At 49.4% G+C, this 22,141-nt stretch overlaps 1 protein-coding gene across 2 annotated transcripts in view; it reads left to right on the forward strand.

The window, feature by feature from the left end:
- Window positions 1-22,141, forward strand: part of TRIM66 (tripartite motif containing 66) — a 56,588-nt gene that overhangs the window by 26,748 nt on the left and 7,699 nt on the right. For both annotated transcript variants that reach the window (XM_032427269.1, XM_032427270.1), the window contains 9 exons: window positions 427-573; window positions 2,698-2,815; window positions 4,230-5,131; window positions 6,493-6,654; window positions 17,652-18,173; window positions 18,334-18,526; window positions 20,564-20,624; window positions 21,043-21,217; window positions 21,493-21,782. In XM_032427269.1, coding sequence (XP_032283160.1) covers window positions 427-573; window positions 2,698-2,815; window positions 4,230-5,131; window positions 6,493-6,654; window positions 17,652-18,173; window positions 18,334-18,526; window positions 20,564-20,624; window positions 21,043-21,217; window positions 21,493-21,782 — 2,570 coding nt within the window. The remainder of the gene's footprint in view (window positions 1-426; window positions 574-2,697; window positions 2,816-4,229; window positions 5,132-6,492; window positions 6,655-17,651; window positions 18,174-18,333; window positions 18,527-20,563; window positions 20,625-21,042; window positions 21,218-21,492; window positions 21,783-22,141) is intronic.

Below are 22,141 nucleotides of genomic sequence, written 5' to 3' on the forward strand. Positions count from 1 at the left end.
ATATCTTAAAATGTCCAGTCTCATTTGGGGAGCATGGCTTGTTAAGGGCCAGAAAGTCAGTTCAAACTCCCATCAGTGCTATGGCTTTAAGGCAACTCCTTCCTGGACTGTGCAGGCTTCTAGCCTCAGAAGAGAGGGCCGTGAAACAAGTTATGCCCGAGAGATGTGGACATTTGTTCATGTCCTCATTCATTTATCACCCATTCCCTATTGGCACTATAAAATCCACCCACTATGCTCCCTTCCTTCCTGCGTCCCTCTGCCGCCCATGGCAGCAGTCTGTCCCACTATCATCCTTTCGGGGGTGCAGTCTCATCTGACCCCATCAGGGTTCACACTGAGACACGGGGCCACCAGACTCCCCAAACAGGTGGACTGAAGTCCAAGAACAGGATGAGGGACTCTGTCTTCTCTGTCCACACCCAGGGCATTACTAACGAGAGAAAGCGGAAGCTGGAACAGCAGTTACAGAGCATCATGGTTCTCAACCGTCAGTTTGAACATGTGCAGAACTTCATCAATTGGGCTGTCTGCAGCAAAACCAGTGTCCCTTTCCTGTTCAGCAAAGAGCTGGTAAGAGCTCCAACTCATCAATCACTGCTTTTGGGTTAGTAAGTGAAACGTATCTTTTACCAAACCCCACAGTGCCAAGGACAGGTGCTGAAATGGTCTTGCTTTCCTTCAAGCAAGTCAGGTGGGAGATTTTGTAGTTCTGTGTTAGGTCATGGATTTGGGCATGAGCCTGGACACTAGCAGTGTTCTGGACATCCCAGGGACAGTTGTTTGTGTTTAAATGGGGGCTAAGAGGGAAGGAGGCATTGAGGATGATGTTGAGGTATTCGGCTTGTGAGGGTGGTGAAGACCAGGAGAAGGAGTGAGAATTTTGAAAGAAGTTGGTGGGGTTTATATTGGGATATGTTGAATCTAAGGTGCCTGCAGGACATCTCAAAGGAGATGTCCAAAATCTGTTTCGACTGATGGGTCTGGAAGTCAAAAGGAAAGTCAGGGTTGGGGATAGCGATGTGGGAGTCACTGGGGTATTGGTGGTGTCACTTTGGAAGAGTGTGTGAAGGAAGAAGACAAGACATCTGGAACCGAGGGAAATACTAGCATTCTCAACATAGAGGAAGAAGAAGAATGAAGGAGGGTGAGAAGCAACAGTCCAAGATGGATCGCAGGAAAAGTAGGAGGGGGTGGTGCACAGAAATTAACAGAATTTCAAATTTCAAGTTGTCAATGTTACCGTTGCTACCTAGGTAAAAGAGGATGAGTAGTGAAGAGAAGCTTTGAGATCTGGGAATCAGGAGGTCCCTGGTGATCTTTTGAAAGAAATCCCAGCAAAACAGGAGGGTGAAAAGCTAGAATGGGGGGACTGAGGGGAGGGGAGGAAGTAGAAACAGAAGTGAAAAGAAAGGAAATAAGGTAGCTTGAGAAGCAGACAGAGTTGGGGGATTGATTTTAAGTATGGAAGACATTTGCACAAGTGTATTTGGGAGAAGAGGTTGATGATAGAGAAAAGAGAGGTGTGGTAGAGTGAGCATACTGAGAAGGCAGAGGGAACCAGTTGACCCTAAACATAAAAGGCACTTCCTCTGAGGAGGGAGGACAGGAAGGTCTCCATATAATGTTTGGAGGTAGGCAGGGTACCAGTTTGGGACAGTTTGTCTTTTGTGTCTCTTATCCTTTTTGAAGTAGGAGGTGATAAGAGAGTTAGGCACTGGGTAAGTGGAACTGAGGAGAGAAGTGAGGACTTTAGTCACTGAGGATAGTGGAAGAGGAAGCCAACAAGAAAAGAAATGATAAGAGAAAAGACAGTGGGGTGCCCCCGAGGTTAGCGGTCACTGAAGCGACCCCAGATAACATGGCTTTGGGATGGCTGGATTGACCTAAGGTTAATGGACAGTCGTGATGCGGAGGGAATTAGGCCCTAGTGATACTGTTACTGGAAATGATGGGAAGCTGGGCCGGCCCTAGGGACTGATGGAGCAGGGCTTAGGGAGTTCAGTGAGGCTGGAGAGCATGCTCAGAAAGAGCGAGAGCTAGTTAGAGCAGGGGTCAGTCATTGCAGATGAAGGTCTCTAGATGGAGAAGAGGTCTGGGTACGGTACTCAAACTGAAAAGAGAGGTGAAGGTGATTGGCGCTAAAGAGATGGAGGAAGAAGAGGCCAAGACAGTGACTGGGACATTGGTTAACTAGATGCTGGCAGGGTGAGTTGGACACTTGCCCAAGTCCTGGATGCATGGGAGAGTTGATGATAGGAGATGGATGCAAGGGATGAGGGAAGAGGAGGGCAGTTGATGAGGATGGGAGTTTTACATGTGGGTGAAAGGACAGCAGTGGGGAGCTCAGAGCAGGCTTTTACATTGAGGTTATGGTAGAATGAATGGAACTCTTGAGAGGGCCACCAAGCAGGTGATCCTGAGGGAGAATTACCAACCATTCAAGGCCTGAAACAGATAAGAGTATAGGGAATCCAGAAACCTGGATAAGAGGAAGGGGATCAGCTGGTGGGGGGAGGGGACAAGAGCAGGGGAAGGGATGTGAAGGTACCAAGGTACAAGGAAATGAGCATATGGGAGACCTGAGGCTAAAGACCCATGGCTCCAAGCCCTTCAATCTGTCCGAAGAATGAGAGAGAGGGAGTTGTCATTTAGATGCAAGACGTCCACAGAAATGACCTTCTGGGCTGTTGTCAGATTGTGTTTCAGATGCAGCGATTGCTGGAGACAAACTGTAACACAGATCCGGGCTCCCCCTGGAGTATCAGATTCACCTGGGAGCCTAACTTCTGGACTAAGCAGCTGGCTTCCCTTGGTGAGCCAGAGCCCACCCTGTGGGCTTTTACATAATTACTAAAAATGAGTAGAGCGCATCTGCTTAGCTTACTGGGTAGGTCAGCGTAGGCCCAAGAGAAAGCACTCCCTGAGACTGCCAGTGATCATGGAGTCACTCACAGACCTGTGTGTGTGTGTTTGGGGGTGGGGGTGTTGGGGAGAGGGGACAACTTCAATAGCAGTGGCAACCCAGGACTCTTATAACAGGACCAGTTGAAATCTGAGCTTTCCATTCTGCATGAATGCCCTGTTACCTTGGTTTCATTGCTGGAGAGGAGACAAGACAGTGGCCCTGTTCTCCAGAATGCTGGATGGCAGTGCAGGTGAATGTGTGTCTCTGTGGTCCTACAGGGTTATTTGTGTGTGTAGCACAAAATGGGTATCAGCATTAAAGAGAGGGAGGGAGGGAGGGAAAGGGGCCATGTCACCCCCCCCTTGGAGTTGAGATATAAGCAGATAATTTCTGAGCTTCCCTGCTGCAGTGATTTCCTGGTGTTCAGTCTTAGGCAGAGTGTAGACAACTTGAGGTTGTACCTGTGTTGCTGGCCTGATGTAGGTTTGTTATGCTAATGGCTACCGGCTGCCTTCGTCTGGGTGGTTAATGTCCAGGAAAGTTTCTTAAACTTGACAGAGTGCAGCATAATATTTAGGTTTATATTTTGCTTCTCTTTCCCCTTTGATTTAATTCAACAGACCTTTGGTGGGCCCCTGCTGTGGGCCCGCACCCCATGCTGGGCGCTAAGGGACCAAAGGTGAATAGAACACACCTCTGGCCCTCAAGTTGCTGAGTCTTGCCCCAAGTAAGCCTCATCAAAACAATGAGCTGAAGAAGCCACGAGACTGAGCTGGAGACTCATGTGCAAGGGCCGGGAGACCTCAGGACGAAGCTAGCACTTGTCACTGACATGATGTTGGGGCTCCCCGACTACTTCCGTCCTCCTTGCCCAAAACACAACCCCCCAGACCTATATTTGGAGACTTGGTCATTTGTCCCAGGGTGGGCTCTCTCTCCTTTGCAGTTTCCCAGCCTGCTATCTCCCCAGCCCCAACGTCGATTTTGTTTGTTTGTTTGTTTGTTTGAGTCTGTGTTCAAAAGGAGTGGGTGCTGTTTGAAGGAGCCCATGGTTTCTCTAGTGGGATACAAACAGAGTGAGGACTGAGCATCTGGAAAAAGCTGAGCTAATTTCCCAAATGCCCTGGCCCCCACAGGTTCACACTCGTTCTATTGCTGGCAGCATTCTAGGCTGAGTCTTAGAGATCAGGGTTGAATTTGCTAATCTCTGCACCTGGTACAGGTTTATTGGATGATGTCCTTTGGTCCCAGGAGCAGGAAGCGGCAAGCGGGCAACAAGTGCGGATTACCTTTGGAAACACTCTCTGTTCTGAATTTCCAGGCTGTATAACTACTGAAGGTGGACAGCTGTCCCGGGCAGATACTCCTGCTTATGGAGGCTTACAGGGACCGTCATCCTTTTATCAAAGCCACCAGTCCCCAGTGGCTCCGCAAGAGACTCTTAGCCACCCCTCGCACAAGTTCCAGTCTCCAGCACTGTGTTCCTCCTCTGCGTGCTGCTCCCACTGCTCCCCAGCCTCGCCCTCCCTCAAAGGCCAGGTCCCCCCACCCAGCATACACCCAGCCCACGGCTTCAGGCAGCCCTCTGAGATGGCACTGCAGCAACTGGGGTCTCTGCAGTGCTCTCCCCTGCTGCCCAGGGAGAAGGAGCTGGCTTGCAATCCTCAGCCCCCAAAGCTGATGCAGCCCTGGCTGGAAAGCCATCCGCCCGGGGAGCACGAGAACCCAGCCCAGCGGCTCGGGCCGCAGCTGACTTCCCAGCCCGTATGCATCGTGCCCCCACAGGATGTTCAGCAAGGGGCCCATGCCCAGCCCCCCTTGCAGACCCCCTCTATCCAAGTGCAGTTCGGCCACCACCAGAAGCTGAAGCTCAGCCACTTCCAGCAGCCGCCGCAGCAGCAGCTGCCCCCACTGCCCCCTCCGCCACCTCCACCCCAGCAGCCGCCACCACCTCTACCTCCGCCCCAGCAGCCGGCTTCGAGTCAGCGTGGCAGCCCTCCTGGGCCTGCCTGTTCCCAGAACGTGGATATAATGCACCACAAATTTGAGCTGGAGGAGATGCAGAAGGACCTGGAGCTTCTCCTTCAGGCTCAACAGCCCAGCCTACAACTGAACCAGACCAAATCCCCTCAGCATCTTCAGCAAACCATTGTGGGGCAGATCAACTACATTGTGAGGCAGCCAGCGCCCGTCCAGTCCCAGAGCCAAGAGGATGCTGTGCAGGTGAGCCTCAGGGTGGCTTGGGGCTGGGGAACATGTCTCGGCAAACACAGCCTCCCCAATCACGGGGTGGCACGGGAACATGGTTTCTTCATCTGAGGGTGGCCTTGAACTCAGCGCTCACGTTTCAAGTCCTCCCTGGACTCTACTGCCCGTCTCAGGAAAGCTCCCGAAAACACAGTAGTCCCGGCAGAGATCTGGGCTCAGTACTCTCCAGAGTAGCCTGGCTTAGCCCTGCCCTCCTAGATGACACTAGGGACCTTGTCCATCCATAGAACCTTCCAAGCTGTGCCAGACTCCTGCCACTGCTGGGACAGAAGGGAGGCTGTCTCATCTTTGTAACCTCCCACTTCCCTTGTGGGGAACGAACGTACGACTCTCAGATGGAGGGGGAGAGCTGAAGGAGTGGAGAGAGGGTATGCATCAGATACTAGTGGGCCGCATCTTTGTAACACCACACAGCTATAGACTTAAAATTTGTTTCAAACCTCCGAAGCTAGGTATGTTTTGTATATACTGTATTATTTATCCGACCAACAGTGTTAGGTAGGCATTGCCATCTGTTTTTTATAGGCACAGAAGTGAGGGTTGGAGAGGCAAGCACTTTGCCTAGAGATCATAGAACATTGAGTGACAGAGCCAAGACTTGGATCCCGGTCTGCTGACTGTAGTTCAACAGGAGAGGCCTCGTGCTCTCCCGAGGCGGGTGCTGAATGCTGCTCCTCTCTTCTCTCCGCTAAGAGCCGATTGAGGAGGTGCAGATTGGACCTCTGGGATCTTTGCTGCATTCCACATCTTCATCTGTAACCCGTGCTTTTCTTTTCTTCCAGAGTTTCCCATTCTAGCCCCTTCTCCCTATCCTTTCTCACTTTTCCCCCCGTGGTGTCTCCTTTAAATCTGTAATCACATTTATATCTTCAAAGCAGCTCTATGGACTTTTACTTTATTATAAAATATGAGGCCTCCCATTTATGCTTTAGCACTGACAATGTCAGATCCTGCTTCAAATGTCTCCCTCTGAGGCTCAGTTCCTTTGAGGAGATAGGAAATCATCCTGAGGATGGCAGAGAAAGGTTCAGGGTTCATTGAGGACCACAGGCGAAATGTAAGTCAAACATGTTAGGATTGCTTTGGTGAATATGACAGAGTTAGCCCAGAATTCTCGGTCTGGGTTCTATCCTAAGACTGTCATATTAAGAGGTAGTCTCACGAAGAGTTTAGAAGAGAGGGTCTTTCTGAAAAATTTTCCAGCAGTTCACAATGCGTAGTTGGTGACAATAGGCAATGCAGGGTGGGCATCGGCCTTTGCCGCCGCTGTTGCTCTTTGCGGGAAAACCCACCCAAGTTCTTATTTGCTCCTTCAGGCTTCAGAGGAGCCCCCAGCATCGGAAGGCCCAAAGCCTGCTCTCCCTCTTGACAAGAATACGGCTGCTAGCTCGCCCCAGGCGCCTAGGGAGGAAACCGCTCCCGGTGCACCCGCACTGGACGGCACCATCCGGCACCCCTCTCCGAATGTGGTGAGAAAGGTACTAATGGAGCCTGCTTTTCCTGACCACAAGGGACCCACTGCCAGCCAAGACCCCACGGGCCTGGATGAGGATGACTGGGTGGGGGGAGGAGTGTCCCCGTTCCATCCCTGGATATTACACAGCCCCGACTCAGGCCTTCTGGCCTAATGAGTCAGCAGCATAGGTCCTCCTTCACGCCCATTTCCACTCCCGCACACACACTTCAAACGGGACCAACTGGGCTTCGTTTAGAGTGGAAGGGGGAAGGAAAAGGGAAAGAAAGCCAATTTATGACACACTTACACTGTGCCTGGAATGGTGCCTGGGGCTTCATGGTTCTGTGAGAGGGCCATCCCCATTTTCTAGCTGAGGAAACTGAGGTCTGGGGCCCTATAGCTAGTACATGAGAGGGCTGACATTTATTTAAAACAAGGTTTGTCAGAATCCAAAGACTGAACTGTTTTTTCTTTGCAACAAAAATGAGGAAAATATTTTATGTGGCTGCACGACCCAAAGTTGATTGGCTTGAGAATTTGCATCAGTGGAGTTTGTCGGGTGAGTGGTCTGCAGGGGTGTCCTATGGGGGTAGCTGAGCAGCTACGGCTGCTGAGAGCTCTTGAAGATAAGCTGCTGGAGCCCTTCCTGTCCACTGATTTACCTGCTTGCTATAGGTGTTCGTTTACTCTGGCGATCAGCCAGAACCCCACAACTCGTCGGCTGTCCTCCCCTTATCCCTGCCCTTCACCCTCCCTCCTGTCATCCTCCTAGCTGGAACCTCACCCGGCCCTCCCTGTCTCCCTTGGCCCTGTTTCACTATCCTGTTGCCTTCTCTGGTCTGGTACCCTCGGGCCTCCTGGCGCCTCCTCTTAGCCATGCACTTGAAGCTGTGTCAGGTGTTGGGTACCCCTCAGCCTGCACACTCAGCCCTGCACAAGGCTCTGGCTCTGCAGCCCCAGTTCCACAGCTGTTCTGTGTACCTGCCCCTCACCGTGTTTCCCCCAGCACCATCGCCACGTATATCTTAGTCTATCCCTGTGATACATGAGAAGAGACTTCAGAAAAGTAAGGGATGGCAAAGATGAAATTGTAACTTGGAAATCCCTGGTGGCTCTTGAAATCTGGCTAGGCCTCTGGTATTGGTGGGTTTTGGTCTCTGCTGGGCCTGTCCTGCCCTGTCGGAAACGGTTTGGCCTAGAGGCCATAGAGATGCTGTAAATGGGCCCTTTGTGGCTCTCACGAGTTTAACTTTTTATACTTGGGCTACTTACCTACCCATCCATCCAGTTATTTATTCACTCAATATTCAAAAAATAGAGATTTGTCTCCTAGTGTGTGCCAGATGTTTTCCTAGTTGTCAGGCACATATCAGTGAATAAGAGTCTCACATTGGAGGTTACAAACTAGTAGAGAGACAGTTAAATAAGCAACAACAATAAATGTGATAAAGTGCTGGGATAGTCACTGGGGTATAGAGAAGGAGCACATAACACTGGAAAAACTGTTCACAGAGTACTTCCTAGGGGACATGCATGATTTTAAGCTGAGGTATGAAGAAGTTAGGCTACTGAAGGGGGATGAGGGAGAGGGTTAGACTAAATAATCAAAGGGAATGGCTAGTAGGAAGGCCCAGAAGTGAGAGAAAGCCTGGGGCACTTAGGGGGGTTTCAGATAACTTGGCCTGGTGGGAACATGAGGTGGACTGGGGAATGGGAATGGAACCAGAGTACTTGGAAGGCCTTGTAAATTATGCTCTAGAGTTTAGCATTCAGTCTTGGGGGTTGTGAGGAGTGAAGGGAGGAATTCTTAGCAAGGAGGGATACAGTTTGAATTAAATTTTAGAAAGGTCACTTTAGCTGTAGGAAGGGAGACCAAAATAGTACAGAGGGGAACGAGGAAAGGTTGAATGGAACCTGTAACAATGGGTATAAGGAGGAAGCGTGGACTTCAAGAGATCAGATCACAGGAGCTTTTGGACTTGGAGTCTGATTGGTGATAGGAAGTGAGGGAGAGAAAGTCCTTTGGCTTGACACCCAGGTCTGTCTTGCCCACTGGGTTGCCATTCACTGAGATGGGAGCATGGGAAGAAGGGCCTATTTGGGGGGAGGAAAAAGTTAAATTTGAATTGTTGGTGTTCTCCTGTGGAAGCTACATAAGAAGACGCCCAGAAGGTAGCTAGCTCTGGATGTCAGTAGTTCAGAAGGAAACACGGGGATTGCCAGTGCTCAGGGGGTAGTAGAAGCCATGCAGAAAATGCCGCTGCTTCTTTAACGGGGCTTGCTTCTGTTCCTGTACACAGTACAGAGGAAAGGAGGTGAGCCATGTGCAAACGTGGAGTCTGTGCTGCCCGTGCGGTGGCCCACAGGGCTTCTGAGCATCAGGGGATGCCACCCGACTGTGTGGCTGTTGGTTGGCGGTGGGGTTAGTGAAGGTCCTAGGAGCTCTTAACTTTTCTTTTTGAGCTGCCACTGCCCCTTATTAACCTGGGTTCAGGGAGAGGTTCAGAGGGACAGGCGGCCTGGCCCTTTCCTGATGTTTTATAGGCCTCTTCATGGTTTGGACTCCCCAAAAAAGGAACCTCAATGTTGCCATCCTGGCCCAGAGGAGCCTTTGGGTCTACTTGGCTGAGAGAGGTACTGGTTAGACCCAAAGCTACTAAAATAAGAAAAAGGGCTTTCTTTTTGAGGGAATTCATTGCCTTGAAGCTGGGATTGGGTATGGCGGAGGGTGTGACGATTGAGGACACCGAACAACATTTTGAGCATCTTATCATTGAATGATAATACTTTGCATAGCATTTTTCTACCTGTTCCCTTAGATTTTTACATGGATTATTCCGTTTTATCTCTTTGTTTATCCTAGAAGTACTATGAGGAAGCCACTTTCATATTCCCCTTTGAAAGATGTGGAAACTGAGACACAGAGAGGTTAAGTGACCCACGTAGGAGCTATACAGCAGAGCACTGGCACAGTTAGGACCAGGGCACAGGTTCCTGGCCGTGGCCGTGCCCCAGGGGCTAGGTTAGATTGCCTCTCCTTGGGCACTGCAGTGGGAGAACCAGGACTCCATCTGGCCTCTGACTTGCTGGATTTTCCTCTTTACACACACTCGTTGGAGTAGCCCGAGGCCCTGCCAGGGAGAGAGGGCTTAGGACCCAGCCTCGTCTGGTTATCTCTGTCTGGTCGAAGTGTTTTAGCCTCCAGCCTACTCCTGAGCCTGTTCTGACCTGCGAGGACCGGGGAAGTCAGAGGTCCTCGGTCCGGTCCAAGGACCGGAGGAAGCGGCGGCACCAGGCTCCTCTGTGGGTGTTCCGCAGGGACTCATTCACGCTCTGAGCTGCCGACTGACGTTCCATCTCCATGAGGAGGACTTCGGTTACAGCACAGCTGCTGTGCACACGTACTTTCGAGTTGGTGCTAACTGAGCTGCTGGTGAAAAGTGAGTTAGGGAAGTTTTCGAATGGGTTTTCTAGTGCCTTGAGCTCTGCAGTCTCAGAAGCAGCTTCCCCCACTACCTTCCCTGCGTTCAGCAGGGTGTTCTGGAATGAATTTTGACATCTGTCTGGCCCTCGTGGTTGCCTCATCTTGGTTTAGCCACTCTGAAGAGAGACCACGGTTACAGTGTGACCATAGAAGGTCTTACATCCCCGCGGAAACCGGAAGACATTTTGACGACTTCATCTGTACTTCTGAACAAGTCGACTGCTGAAAAACACACACACTCTCTTCCTCAAAGCTTTCGTGGAGTCAAGGCTGTAGGCATCACAGAGAGCCTGTCCGAGCCCTAATTCAGCTGCGAGGGGGACCTCTCTTCTGCTCACATGTGGTCCACATCCCCCACAGGGGACTGAGAGACCACCAGGATACTGCTTATGGCTTCAGAGGAGTCTGAGATGTATTTTTAGCAAATGATGCCTAAGCAGTAGGCATTCCTGTGGTCCATGTTAGTAAGAGTGATGCAGAAGAGGATGGGATAATGACTCACACAAAGAGCATTCACATCATTACCAAAGCACTCTGATGCCTGAGCTCGTAATCTGATTCTTATCACTCAGAGGTACATTAACCTGTGGAGGAGGAAATTGAAGCCCAGAGATGGAAAGTATCTTGTTTAAACTCATACTCTAAATCCCGGCTTACATAAGGAAATACAGGGTGTCCTGCCTTCACAGTCTCCAGATCCACGTCTGTGGGCCAAATCATGGCTTCTCAACTCCAGCAATGATCGTTCCCTCAAAGCCTGGCCTCAACAGCAGAGCTTGCTCAGAACCCTCCCAGGCCTCGGGAGGCTTTCTTAGGGCACAGCCTGGGTTCTGGTCAGCAGTTGCAGAACTGTATAGAGATCTGCTATGTCTTGTTCAGAGGCCAGCCAAGTATTCCCCAGGTCTGGCTCCCTGAATTTTACAGCCTCTAGGAACCAGGCTCTTTCCTCAGTTCTAGCCTCATTTCACTCACTCATTTCACTCACTCATTTCACCAAATCCAAGATCTTTGTCAAGGTCTCCTGGTCCATGAGAAAACAGGTCCTTGTTCCTGGGCCCTAAATTTCCTTACACTGGCCTGGCCAAAAATATCTCTGGTCTCATTCTCCTAGGTCTCCAAGGCTTGGGTTTTGAGGGTTCCACTCATTCTTTTCTCTTCCTTCCCCCTCAGACTCTGGGATCCTCTTTGCTTTTTCTGTCTTCCCTGAATCATCAGGGTGCTGGGCACCCTTCAGTTTTTCTCTCTTCACCACCCATGAATATTTTCCCATTCGACTCTGGTCAGTTAGCATATATTATCATAGTTGCATCCACAGGAATAGCCTTAATTTGTACAAGAGCTTTTCATTCAGCTGGGGGGAGTGCTCACTGTCATTAAGAACAACAACTTTGCTATTAAAAATCAACTCGTGAAACCACCTGCTAGGAAAGTTAGTTCTTTCCTCAGGTATCTGATTCAGTTGTTTGAAGATCTACTAATGTTCAGCCAGTCTACCTGATCTGAAGCTGTCGAAACACTCAAATATTCCAAGATTTAATTCACAAATCTGTTTACCTCAATCCTTGTCTCCTTATCTGTTTCCTTCAACCAGAGTGAAGGCCTTCTGTGTGTTTCCAAGACACAGTTTCCAAGTCATTGCTCCCTTCTTCTCTGTACGTTTACAGGGTGGTCAGTCTGTGACAATTCTAACTACTGGGGCAAAATCCTAAAACCAGAAGTGAGCAGGCAAAGCTTCAGAGCAGCAACGAGAACAGAAGTCACAAACCCCACACATTCTATTCGGCGTGAGATCATAAGTCCATGCTCAGGTGTCTAGTCAGAGGTCTTGACCGCAAGCTTAGTTATATAGTTTCCTCTGGAAATTTTCATTTTCCTACATTAGAGCAGTAAGCAGAGTAGAAGCAAGAAGTCAGGACTTCTGTAATGCAGCTAATGACAAGGGAGAAGACAGGAAACATCACCTGGACAAGTGCCACATTGGGAGATCATTTGGTGAAAGGACAGGCTCAGCCCTACAGGCCTTAAAGCATCACTGAACTACAGCCCACTCCAGCGATAGAGGTCCATCCAAGTTCCTTTATGTCACTAAGAAGTGGTCTCATGAGGCTCCATGTACTCTGTTTATTATGACAAGGTGGTGTGTAAAGTTTTAGAAGTACTCCTATTCAAGATATTTTAAAGCCAATTGCATTTTTTACTGAAAGAGATATGTTTCAGATATTTGGAAAATTAATTTCTGTGGAACACCACCCTATTTGTGCTACTTTATCCCCAGCAATATTATCTTGCTGTAAGAACCTGGAATTTATATTAAACTCAGGGCATGTGCATTAAGTGTCTGTTTATTGACTTCTCTATCATGTCTTACTAGACTACTAGCTTTCTGGCTAATGACACAAAATCAAGACCAGCCAGTAGATTTTTAAGGCTGGGCCAAGATTCCTAGTCTTGGGCCTATATAAGCTTGGGAAATCTGTGTCATCACTCTGTGTCTCAGTTTCCTTTTCTGTTGAATGAAGGAACAGTGCTTTCTCTGAATTTTGACAACACCATGTACCAATCATCTCAATAATGTAAGCACATTGAATTCCAGAACAAGATCTGAATGGTGAGGATGGGGAGGGAGGCGGCAGGTAGAAGAGCAGAGGTCAAACAGAAGACAGGCTAGGTGGGTGAAGAACTGCATAATGACTAGTAGAAGAGGTTGAAGGTCTGGCGGTTCAGGTAGGTCACAGGTCAGGCAACGTATGGAGGCCGGTGGTTCAGACACGTCACAGGTCAGGCAGGTGGCAAACAGAGATCAAGGAAGAAAAACAAGAAGAGGAAAGGGACAGAGATAGGAACATACAAGTACGGGGGAAGGAGAGAAAATTAGGAGCAAGTAAGGAGATGCAAGTGAGGAGGCTCAGGGCAGCTCCCCTCGTACCCCAGCGATGACCTGAGCTGATTATCAGAGTGAATGTTTTTGGCATTTTTGACTTCTCTTCTCCCCTGAATGAGAAAATAGTTTATTTTCACTTGCAAACTTCAAAATACATATTTTTCCCTCATGTAATCTGTAGGTTTTGTATGTGAAGAAGGCAAAGTGTCTGTTTTGTAGCTGACAACTTGGAAGTGGTTGCCTCTACAGACCTCACACCTGGCCATATCATTTTGCCTCCTCTCATTTGACCTCTGAACAATCCTGGGTGCTAGAGAGGGCAGGCAGCATCGTCTCCGTGGACTGATGAGCTCCTCCTGTGTGTGCGGCACCACATGTCAAGTGCGGCCATGTTCCCAAGCCTGGCATGCTCTCAAGAAGCCCCGTCCTTCCTTCCAGTCCCTGGAGACCCAGCCTCCTTTCCTAGCCCTGAAATTTGGCCCTCCCCTTCTCCCTACTCACCTGGTATCCCTGGCAGCAGGGTAGGATGGAGGTTCTCGATCCTCTCTTTCTTCCTGCACAAGAAATAGTTCCTTTACTTTTTGTATTTTGTACCTCTTCACTCAAAAATACCAACACACAGTGTACCTATGTTCCCGAAATGCCACTGTATTTGTATAACCTGTAGAAACAGGGTGGGGCTGGCACTTTCCTTGCACTTTCTCTGAGATCCTTCTCAGACTTCTCCCATGGATATTTCTCAGGTTCTTTTTACCACTACCAGAGCTTCCTCCCACCTCCTGATAGCCTTGGTCTCCTGGAGGTTGGCTGTGGATGTGGACATGAGGAAGACTAGTCTAGTCGGCAGTATCTTAGGACATATTATTGACCCTGTGCTGTGTGCTGGGTGTTATAGGAGCAGGTTCAGCAGGCCCAGCTCAAAATAAACTGCGATAGAATTTCCATAGTTCTTCCATGGCTCAGTCTGCATGCCCTCCTCTATCATTGTATTACGTCACACTTCGTGATATGCAATAAGTAATCAGGACAAGGGAGTTGATATCCTACAAAGATATCATGCCTAATCTGGAGATAGAGGTGGAGATAGCTTACCTCTAATCTGGGGAGTTTTTGTCTGTAGGAATTTAATGTTGTGCCTATTTTGTGACATACAGCACCTGACCATTATTGGAATGGGAACAATTGGAATTGTCCCAGGTAGACCTGGGTGCCCTTCATGCTTGGCACGAAGAATCTCATAGAGTCATCTATGTCATTGGCAGATGAGATGACCACCAGAGCTGCAGGGAATATACATATCAAACGGGGAAAGGGTGAAAGAAACCAGTTCAAAGGATTAGACTGTCATATATTACAAAAGGGGTTGCAGCGATCTACCGGCATTCCTGTCCGTAGATAAGGAAAGATAGTATCTTAGAAAGCTGTGGTAGCATATAACCAGGACAGCCGGGATGCCAAGGGAGGCAGGTCACGGCATGTCTGAGATAGCTCTTCCATGCTTAATCTACCCAATTCGCTTTGAGTAGTCTCCCCAGACCTCCTTCCCCTCGATATTCCTTATCTTAGGACTTAGACTGTAGAGCAAATTGGAGCCTTTTTATTGAACACTATTGAAGTACCAAGGAACATAGAAAAAACAAACTTTTCTTTGGGGAGACAAAGGGCATTTATATTTAGCTTGTCTGTCTTTAAAATTGAGAATTAAGAATAGAACATATAAACTTTACTAAAACAGTGAAATAATAAGGGAAAAGCGTTGGGAGAGAAGAGAAAGAGATGATAAGAAAAAAAACAGGAGAGGAAGAGAGAGAAGGTCGAGGAGAGCAGGCGAGGGAAGGACAGAGGCTGAAGCGCAGAGTGTGGGAGGGGGGAGTTCATACAGAGAAGGACTTAGACAGGCCACAGTCAAGAGTGTGGCGTAGGCGCCGGCGATCTGGATTCTTAACCTGTAAAAATCCCACATCACATGTCATGCTTAGTTGGTGAAATATTGAAAGGATCCCCCGAGATCAGGAATGAGACTAGGATGGCTACTATCACTACTTCCATTTGACCTGGTCCTCCCGTACTTAGCTGACAGAGTAAGACTGAAAAACACATGCAGGGAAAGGAAGAAGTAAAACTTAACTAGTCACGGATGACATGATTTGTGTGCACAGAAATTCCCCGAGCGACTTCAGCAGGGTCTCTGGGTACAAGGTCCATCTACAAAAATCAATTGCATTTCTATGTGTGAGCACAAATAAAGGGAACTGGAAATTTACAAAGTGATGTGTTCAATTACATAAAAAACTTCAGATGCCTTACTGAGTTCGGGCCACAAGAACAACACTAACAGTCACGATACTGGGGACAGCAGCAGTAGCTGGGGGTCACTGAGTACCTGCCATGTGGCAGACAGTGTCCTAAACCTTTACCTGGATTCATTCTTGTCACCTTCACAACCACCCTTTAACATTTGTGATGAGGATTCAGTGAGGAAATGTACCTAAGACACTTAGCAAATTTCCTTGCATGTAATAAGTGCTCAATAAATGTTAGCTATATAAAGACAAGCATGATTTTAGAGAGATGCATAGACCCCGTTGTTAATAGAACAAAGCTGCTATTTATTTAGTTTAAGATTTGTAGAACAGTCACACATTATTGTTGTGTTTTTTTTTTTTTTTTTAATTTTAAGCAGCTCATGAATTCATTTATTCAGCCAGGCACCGCTCCTGGATTTAGAAATACAATGGGTAACAAAATAGATAAAATCCATGCCCTAGTGGAGTTTACAATTTATGGGGAAAATAGAGATTCATCAAATGGTCTCACAACTATGAAAATACAGCAAAAAAAAAAAAAAAAAAGGAGTTAAAAGAATGTAAAAGGGAGGAATGAGGTCTGGGCCACAGAATGAAAAGAGGCTTTGATACAAAAAAATCACAGGTGAGCTGAGTTTAGAAGGATATAAGTGGTACAGGGGCAGGGAGAGGAGAATGTTCCATGGAGGGGAAGCAGTCTGTTTGAAGGGGATGAAGGTTGTAGGTGAAAGGAGAGCTTGGCATGTTTCAGGGTTTGAAAAAAAATGTCTGAGTGGCTGGAGCTCAGAGAATGGGAGGGTTGTTGTGTGAGTAGGACAGGGGATGGGCAGTCTTTTTCACAGTTGTTGTAAGAACGGTGGAGTGCACTGTGGGGCTTCATGCAAAGGAATGATGTGGTCAGATTTGTGTTTTGAAAATATTTCTCCACTGAGGAGGCTACTGCTGTAGTCTGGGAGAATACAGGAGTGTAACCCAGGCTTGGGCACCAGCAATAGAGAGAGGAATTAGTGGGAAGGTGTGTGAATTGTTTAAGGGGTAGAATTGATGAGGTTTGGAATTAGCTTGGGTGAGGGAGGAGGGATGCCCCACTAATGCTTCCCCTCCTAGCATCTGACTTGAACTGGGTGACTAGGAGTGACATTCACTGAGGTGAGGACAGCCTTTTCTTCACCATTAAATGGCTTTGCTAATTTTATAGTGAAACTTGAGAAGATATTTGAAGTATTTACTTTCCTGTGGAAATTTGAATATGTTACTCATAGGGAAAGGCTGAAGACACTGATTTTGGAAGCTTAGAGAGGTTTACTCTGTTTCCCCTTTGACTTTCAAAAGATGTCAAATTGTTCTATCTTTAGTCTTAAAAAAAAAAAGGCAGGGATATCAAACTTCTAAATTCCTAAAGGTTACATTTAGAACCAGTCTCTCACTGTCCCCCCTCCATCAAATATATTTCTCCAATCTGAGAAACAGAGTGCATCCAGTGCAGAAATCTGTATGTCTTAACTTCTCTTCGTGAACCTCTAGGTCTCTTCTCCCTACATCACCAAGCAGTTAGACAGGAGAAAGTAATTCTTGGGGTTGGGAAGTTATGGCCTAATCCAGTGATTGTCTGGACTGGGTTATATTAAGACCTAGCTGCTCTGATGTTCTCTGCCTCCGGTTAGAAGGTCTTTGGCAGATCGAGTGGGGCTAGGAAAGACTTTCACATCTCTTGGTCAAAGCCTTCCCTTAATGCTAATGGTTCTGGAGTTGATCTGAACAGGCCTGTGAAAAGGGCCGAGTTGGCCCAGGTTCCCCAGGACTGATTGGGTGCCCTCGGGCCTTGGCATTATCTTAGAGAAGGCCTGAGGCAGATCAGAGTTTGAGCCTTCTGGACTTCCTTCCATTTTTAGGTAGCAGAAACTAGCCCGCAGGAATGCCTGAAGGGATGAGAAGGCACTAGTGGTTTAGTCAGAGGGGAATGTGAAGTTGGAGGGCAGTCCCACAGTCTGATCCTTTGCCTAGGTACTGGATAGGGGGTGAGGCGTGTGGGCTGATGGTGGCTCTGTGTGTGTGTGTGTGTGTGTGTGTGTGTGTGTGGTCACTCTCCCACAGTTTCGTCTCTGTCTCACAAACACACATGCACATGAGTGTCCTCAGTCTGTGTCCGCCTCTCTGTCAGAGCCTAGCAGCCTCCTTGGCATAGGGGAGTGGGAATAGGACTTCATGTGTCGTCTGAGTTCCCTGCAGCTCCTAGACTCTGAGGCCAGAGTGAAATCTGAGCATGGGAGCTCTCTCGGGCTGCATCTCTCAACCCTTCCCCCATCCCCTACCAAAAGCCTGACTCTGCCCTGTGTTCCTTCCTGCAGCATTCCACTTCGGTGAGCATCATGGGCTTTTCCAACACGCTGGAGATGGAGCTGTCATCTACCAGGCTGGCAAGGACCCTAGAGCCACAGATCCAAAGCGTGAGCAGCCTGACTGCTGCCCCTTCCCACATGGTCCCAAGCCTGCTGAGCGGCACGCCCACAACTGTGTCCGGCCTGATGAGCGGTCAAAACCAGGCTATGCCCAGCCTGACAGTCAGTCATCTGCAGACCATACCCAGCCTCGTACGCAGTGTGCCCCAGCCCATGCCCGGTCTGATGAGTGATTCCTCCCAGGCCATCCCAAGCCTAGGAAGTAATCACTTGCCGGCCAGGCCCAACCCGATGTCCGGTCTCACCCAGACTGTGCCGAGTCTGGCGACTTGTCCTCTGCAGAGCATGCCTCCAGCAGCTGACATGCAACCGGAAAGTGGTTCCAGCTGCAGTCCAGGCTCTGGCCAAGCTGGAGGGAGCCTGTGCCCTGCAGATGGGGCTGACCCCTCTCTTGGGAATGCCCTGTGTAAGGTAAGTCCTGGGGAAATGACATTCAACTGCCTCTGCTCATCACTGGGCAACAGGGTGGCCCCTGAAGGCCTTATCCTGGCCTTAGCTTCATAGCTCTATGACTACTAACAGCAAAGCCACTTGATTTCTTTGATTCTGGTTGGCCTTTCGCTTTTGAAAGATGGAAAGTGAGGATTCTACCCGCTTCACTGGCTCTCTGGGACAAGACCCCACAACCCCGGGTCTGGAGGTTTCCAAGGATGTGGCTATGCCTGCAGAACTGGAGGAGCCAATTAACCTCTGTGTGAAGAAACCTCCGCTGGCGCCAGCGGTCAGCACATCCGTGGCTCTGCAGCAGTACTGGAACCCAAGAGGTGAGGCACAGGTCAGCGGAGGAGCCTGTCCCCCGTGCTGGCCACAGACGTGAGCTCAGCACTGCCGGGTCAGATGCAGGTCAGGAGACAGGCTCGGGGCAGGCGGGAGCAGAGTTTCTCTCAGGCTCAGTTCACTTCTTCCCTCCAGAACTGACTTACTGGGACCTCTTCTGTTTCCCTCACTGTGGCCGGGACTTAGCCTCGTGTAACATTTCCATGCAAAGAGTTCTGGAGGTCTGGTCAGAGGCGGGGGAAGCAGGAAGCACTCATCTCAGAAGGGCTAGCCTTGGCAAACTATTTTAGGGAAAAGAGCATATCTGACTTCGGAGTCAGGTATTTGTCACTTAGAAAACCAGTTCTGTCTTTTTACGTTTGACCTTTCTGAGCTGGTTTCCTTCTCTGTAAATGGGGCTAATCATAGCTACTTCATAGACCACCGGGACAAATAACTACAGTGAGATCACTTGGTGACTTTCTCTGTAGTAACGAGAATTGGCCTTGCTTTGCCTCGCGCCCGGCAGTCCTTTGGATTTGTGTTGTGCCCCAGAGTAAAGGGAATTTGGACCAGTGGACACTGGCTCTGATTCTCTTCTCAGCTACCCACACCACCTCCTCAAATGGGGCTTCCTTTCTTCTGTCATAGGCGAGGGCTAGTCGGGGAGTTTGAAAGCAACCACCGAGTGAGGATTTGGGACTTGTTCTGTTTAGTGTATGATACGTGTTTAGTCTGTAATGATCACTCTATTTCCTATACCTTTAATAAACAAAAAGGAAGTAATTTTTCTCCTTGTTTTTTCACACTGACTGAAAGACCAACTGAATAATGATTGGTTCTTATTAACTGCATAGTAATGGGACCCTAAATTTTAAGCAATTAAATGTTTTGGACCCGGCTTGCCCATGGAAAGTGCCTAGGACAGTGCCGGTGCTGAGTGGGTGCTTGGTCAATGCTAGTTTCCTCCTTCCTCCGCACACCGCTTCCTGCCCATCTACACAGGCTCCACTGCACCACTCAGGGCAGGGCTGCAGGGAACCTTTTGCCTATGGAGTATGAACTAGACTCTCAGGCAGTACTAAAATCCCAGCACTGGGCTGAAAATGCAGAGGCTGGACAGAATGACTGCTGAGAGCAGGTAACACCAGTGTATGGAGAACAAGAGATTTCTGAACTAATTTGAAGATGAGAAGCTGGCCCCTCAGCACCTGACCCAATACTCACCCCTAGATAGCCTCTGAGTATTATCTGTTTGTTTTTTTAAAATTTATTTTTAACATTTTAACTTCTTAAATATTTTTTAAGTTTTATTTATTTAAGTAATCTCTACATCCAACATGGGGCTTGAACTCACAACCCAGAGATCAAGAGTCGCATGTTCTTCAGACTGAGCCAGCCAGGCACCCCATATCTGTTTTTCTTTTTATTTATTTATTTATTTTTAAAGATTTTATTTATTCCCATTTTAAAGAGAGAAAGAGCACAAGTAAGGGAGGGAGGTGGTAGGGGAGAGGAAGAAGCAGGCTCCCCACTGAGCAGGGAGCCGAACGTGAGGCTCGATCCCAGGACCCAGAGATCATGACCTGAGCCAAAGACAGATGCTTAACCATCTGAGCCACCCAGAGACCCCTCTGTTTGTCTTTTTAAATATTTTATTTATTTATTTGAGAGAGAGAGAGAGAGAGTGTGTGGGGGGAAGGGCAGAGGAAAGGGAAATAGAGAATCCCAAGCAGACTCCCCACTGAGCGGGAGCCTGACGTGGGGCTCAATCCCAGGACCCTGGGATCATGACGGGAGCCAAAACCAAGAGTCGGATGCTTAACCGACTGAGCCACCTAGGTGCCCCTGTTTGTCTTTTTAAAGGAAGGTGACCTTTTTCCCCTCTCAGGAAGGAGAGCCATGGTAGGACTGCCACCATTACGAATGATTACAGTGCGGGTAACAATTGTGTGACAGGTGTGTGGCCAACGGTATGAGTAGGACATATGAGTGGAAGGCATGGGTCATAAATGTACGACACAGGTATTTGTCTTTTGCCTTAGAGCATGAGAGTTTTGAGCAAGGAGCCCTGGAGCTGGATGCAAAAGAGAACCAGAGTATCAGGTAACAGGCTCTTGGCCCAATCTCCCTCTCTCACCCTCCAACTTCATGTCCTGGGAGGTTGGCACAGGAAGTCGGCATCCTTGATGACTAAACTAGAAGCAGAAGTTTACCTCCAACCATCTTCTTCAACTCCCAGATGCTCGAGTAGGATCTGTGTGTTTGGGAGTCTGGGATCTTGTGGGAGGGTATCCTGGCTCCCGCAGCAGGGGGCATGTACTCTGTGTGAGGTCCTCCCTCTTTAGGAATTCCCCTTTCTTTGAGCAAAGCGCTCCCCTGGGGCAGGAGAGTGAAACGTGGGCCAGCGCAGGGTGGGACTGCGATCTGGAGTAGCGGCATGTGGGATCTTGGAGGAGCTGACTTAGAGGCTGGGGTCAGAGGAGGCTCCTCCAGAGACCCAGGGGTGTCTCTCTTGCCACAGGCCCTTCAGTAGTGAGCCTAAGATTCCCTACGTGCGGCTGGAGCGGCTCAAGATCTGTGCGGCCTCCTCAGGAGAGATGCCGGTGTTCAAGTTGAAGCCCCAGAAGAATGAGCAGGATGGGAGCTTCCTGCTGATCATTGAGTGCGGCACTGAGTCCTCCAGCATGTCCATTAAGGTACCACTCTGCTCTGTCTTGTCCTTGAACTTGGCCCACCCTGGAAGCCCCTCTTCTCTCTCTGCCTCTGTCAGAATTCCGGCTCTGGCGCTGGCCCTGTCCCGAGTCTGGTCTGCGTGGGGCTGCAGCCTGGCCGGACTTACCCCTGGCTGTGAGGGGGCTGTCCCAGCGTTCCCAGGGCTCGGCTGGCCGGGGGGCCTGGTGAGTCCGTCCTCTCCCACCCTCCACAACTTGTTGGTGCTATGCTCTGACTGCCGACTCCCTTCTTCTCCAAGGTCAGCCAGAACAACCTGCCTAATGCCGTCCAGGCCCCAAGTCTGGGGGGAAGAAAGGTCACTGTCACTTCTTTGGCTGGGCAGCAGCCCCCAGAGGCGGAGGGCGCATCTCCTGAGGAACAAAGACTCATTCCTCGGACCCCTGGAGCCAAGAAGGGGCCCCCAGTACCCATAGAGAACGAGGACTTCTGCGCCGTGTGCCTCAATGGGGGGGAGTTGCTGTGCTGTGATCGCTGCCCCAAAGTGTTCCACCTCTCCTGCCACCTGCCGGCCTTGCTCGGCTTCCCAGGGTGAGCCGTGCGGGTCCTCGCAGGCGCTCTTCCGGGAGGCCTCTCCCAGGCCCGCGCAGCTCCCTGGGCTGGGCTTCCTGCCCGGTCTGGGCCCCTGTGAACTGCAGGCTGGGAGTCAGTGGCCCCACTGCTGTGTGCCTTGTGCGCACCGACAGGCGATGTTTGAGATTTGAGTGGCTTCCTTTCTTCCTCTGTTCCCAGCTTCCTCCTACACACACAGATTTGTCCCCATACTCCTGTCGCAGCCCCTTGCTGAGTCCTGTGATTTTCTGGATTCACTCCATCCCGAGTTACTGAATTTCTTTCAAGCTGGTGGTTAGGAAGCCATTCCTTACAGGGCAGGGCTAGGGACCGAGTCT

Source organism: Phoca vitulina, unplaced genomic scaffold (assembly GCF_004348235.1).
Source record: "Phoca vitulina isolate PV1807 unplaced genomic scaffold, GSC_HSeal_1.0 scaffold36, whole genome shotgun sequence".
NCBI lineage: Eukaryota > Metazoa > Chordata > Mammalia > Carnivora > Phocidae > Phoca > Phoca vitulina.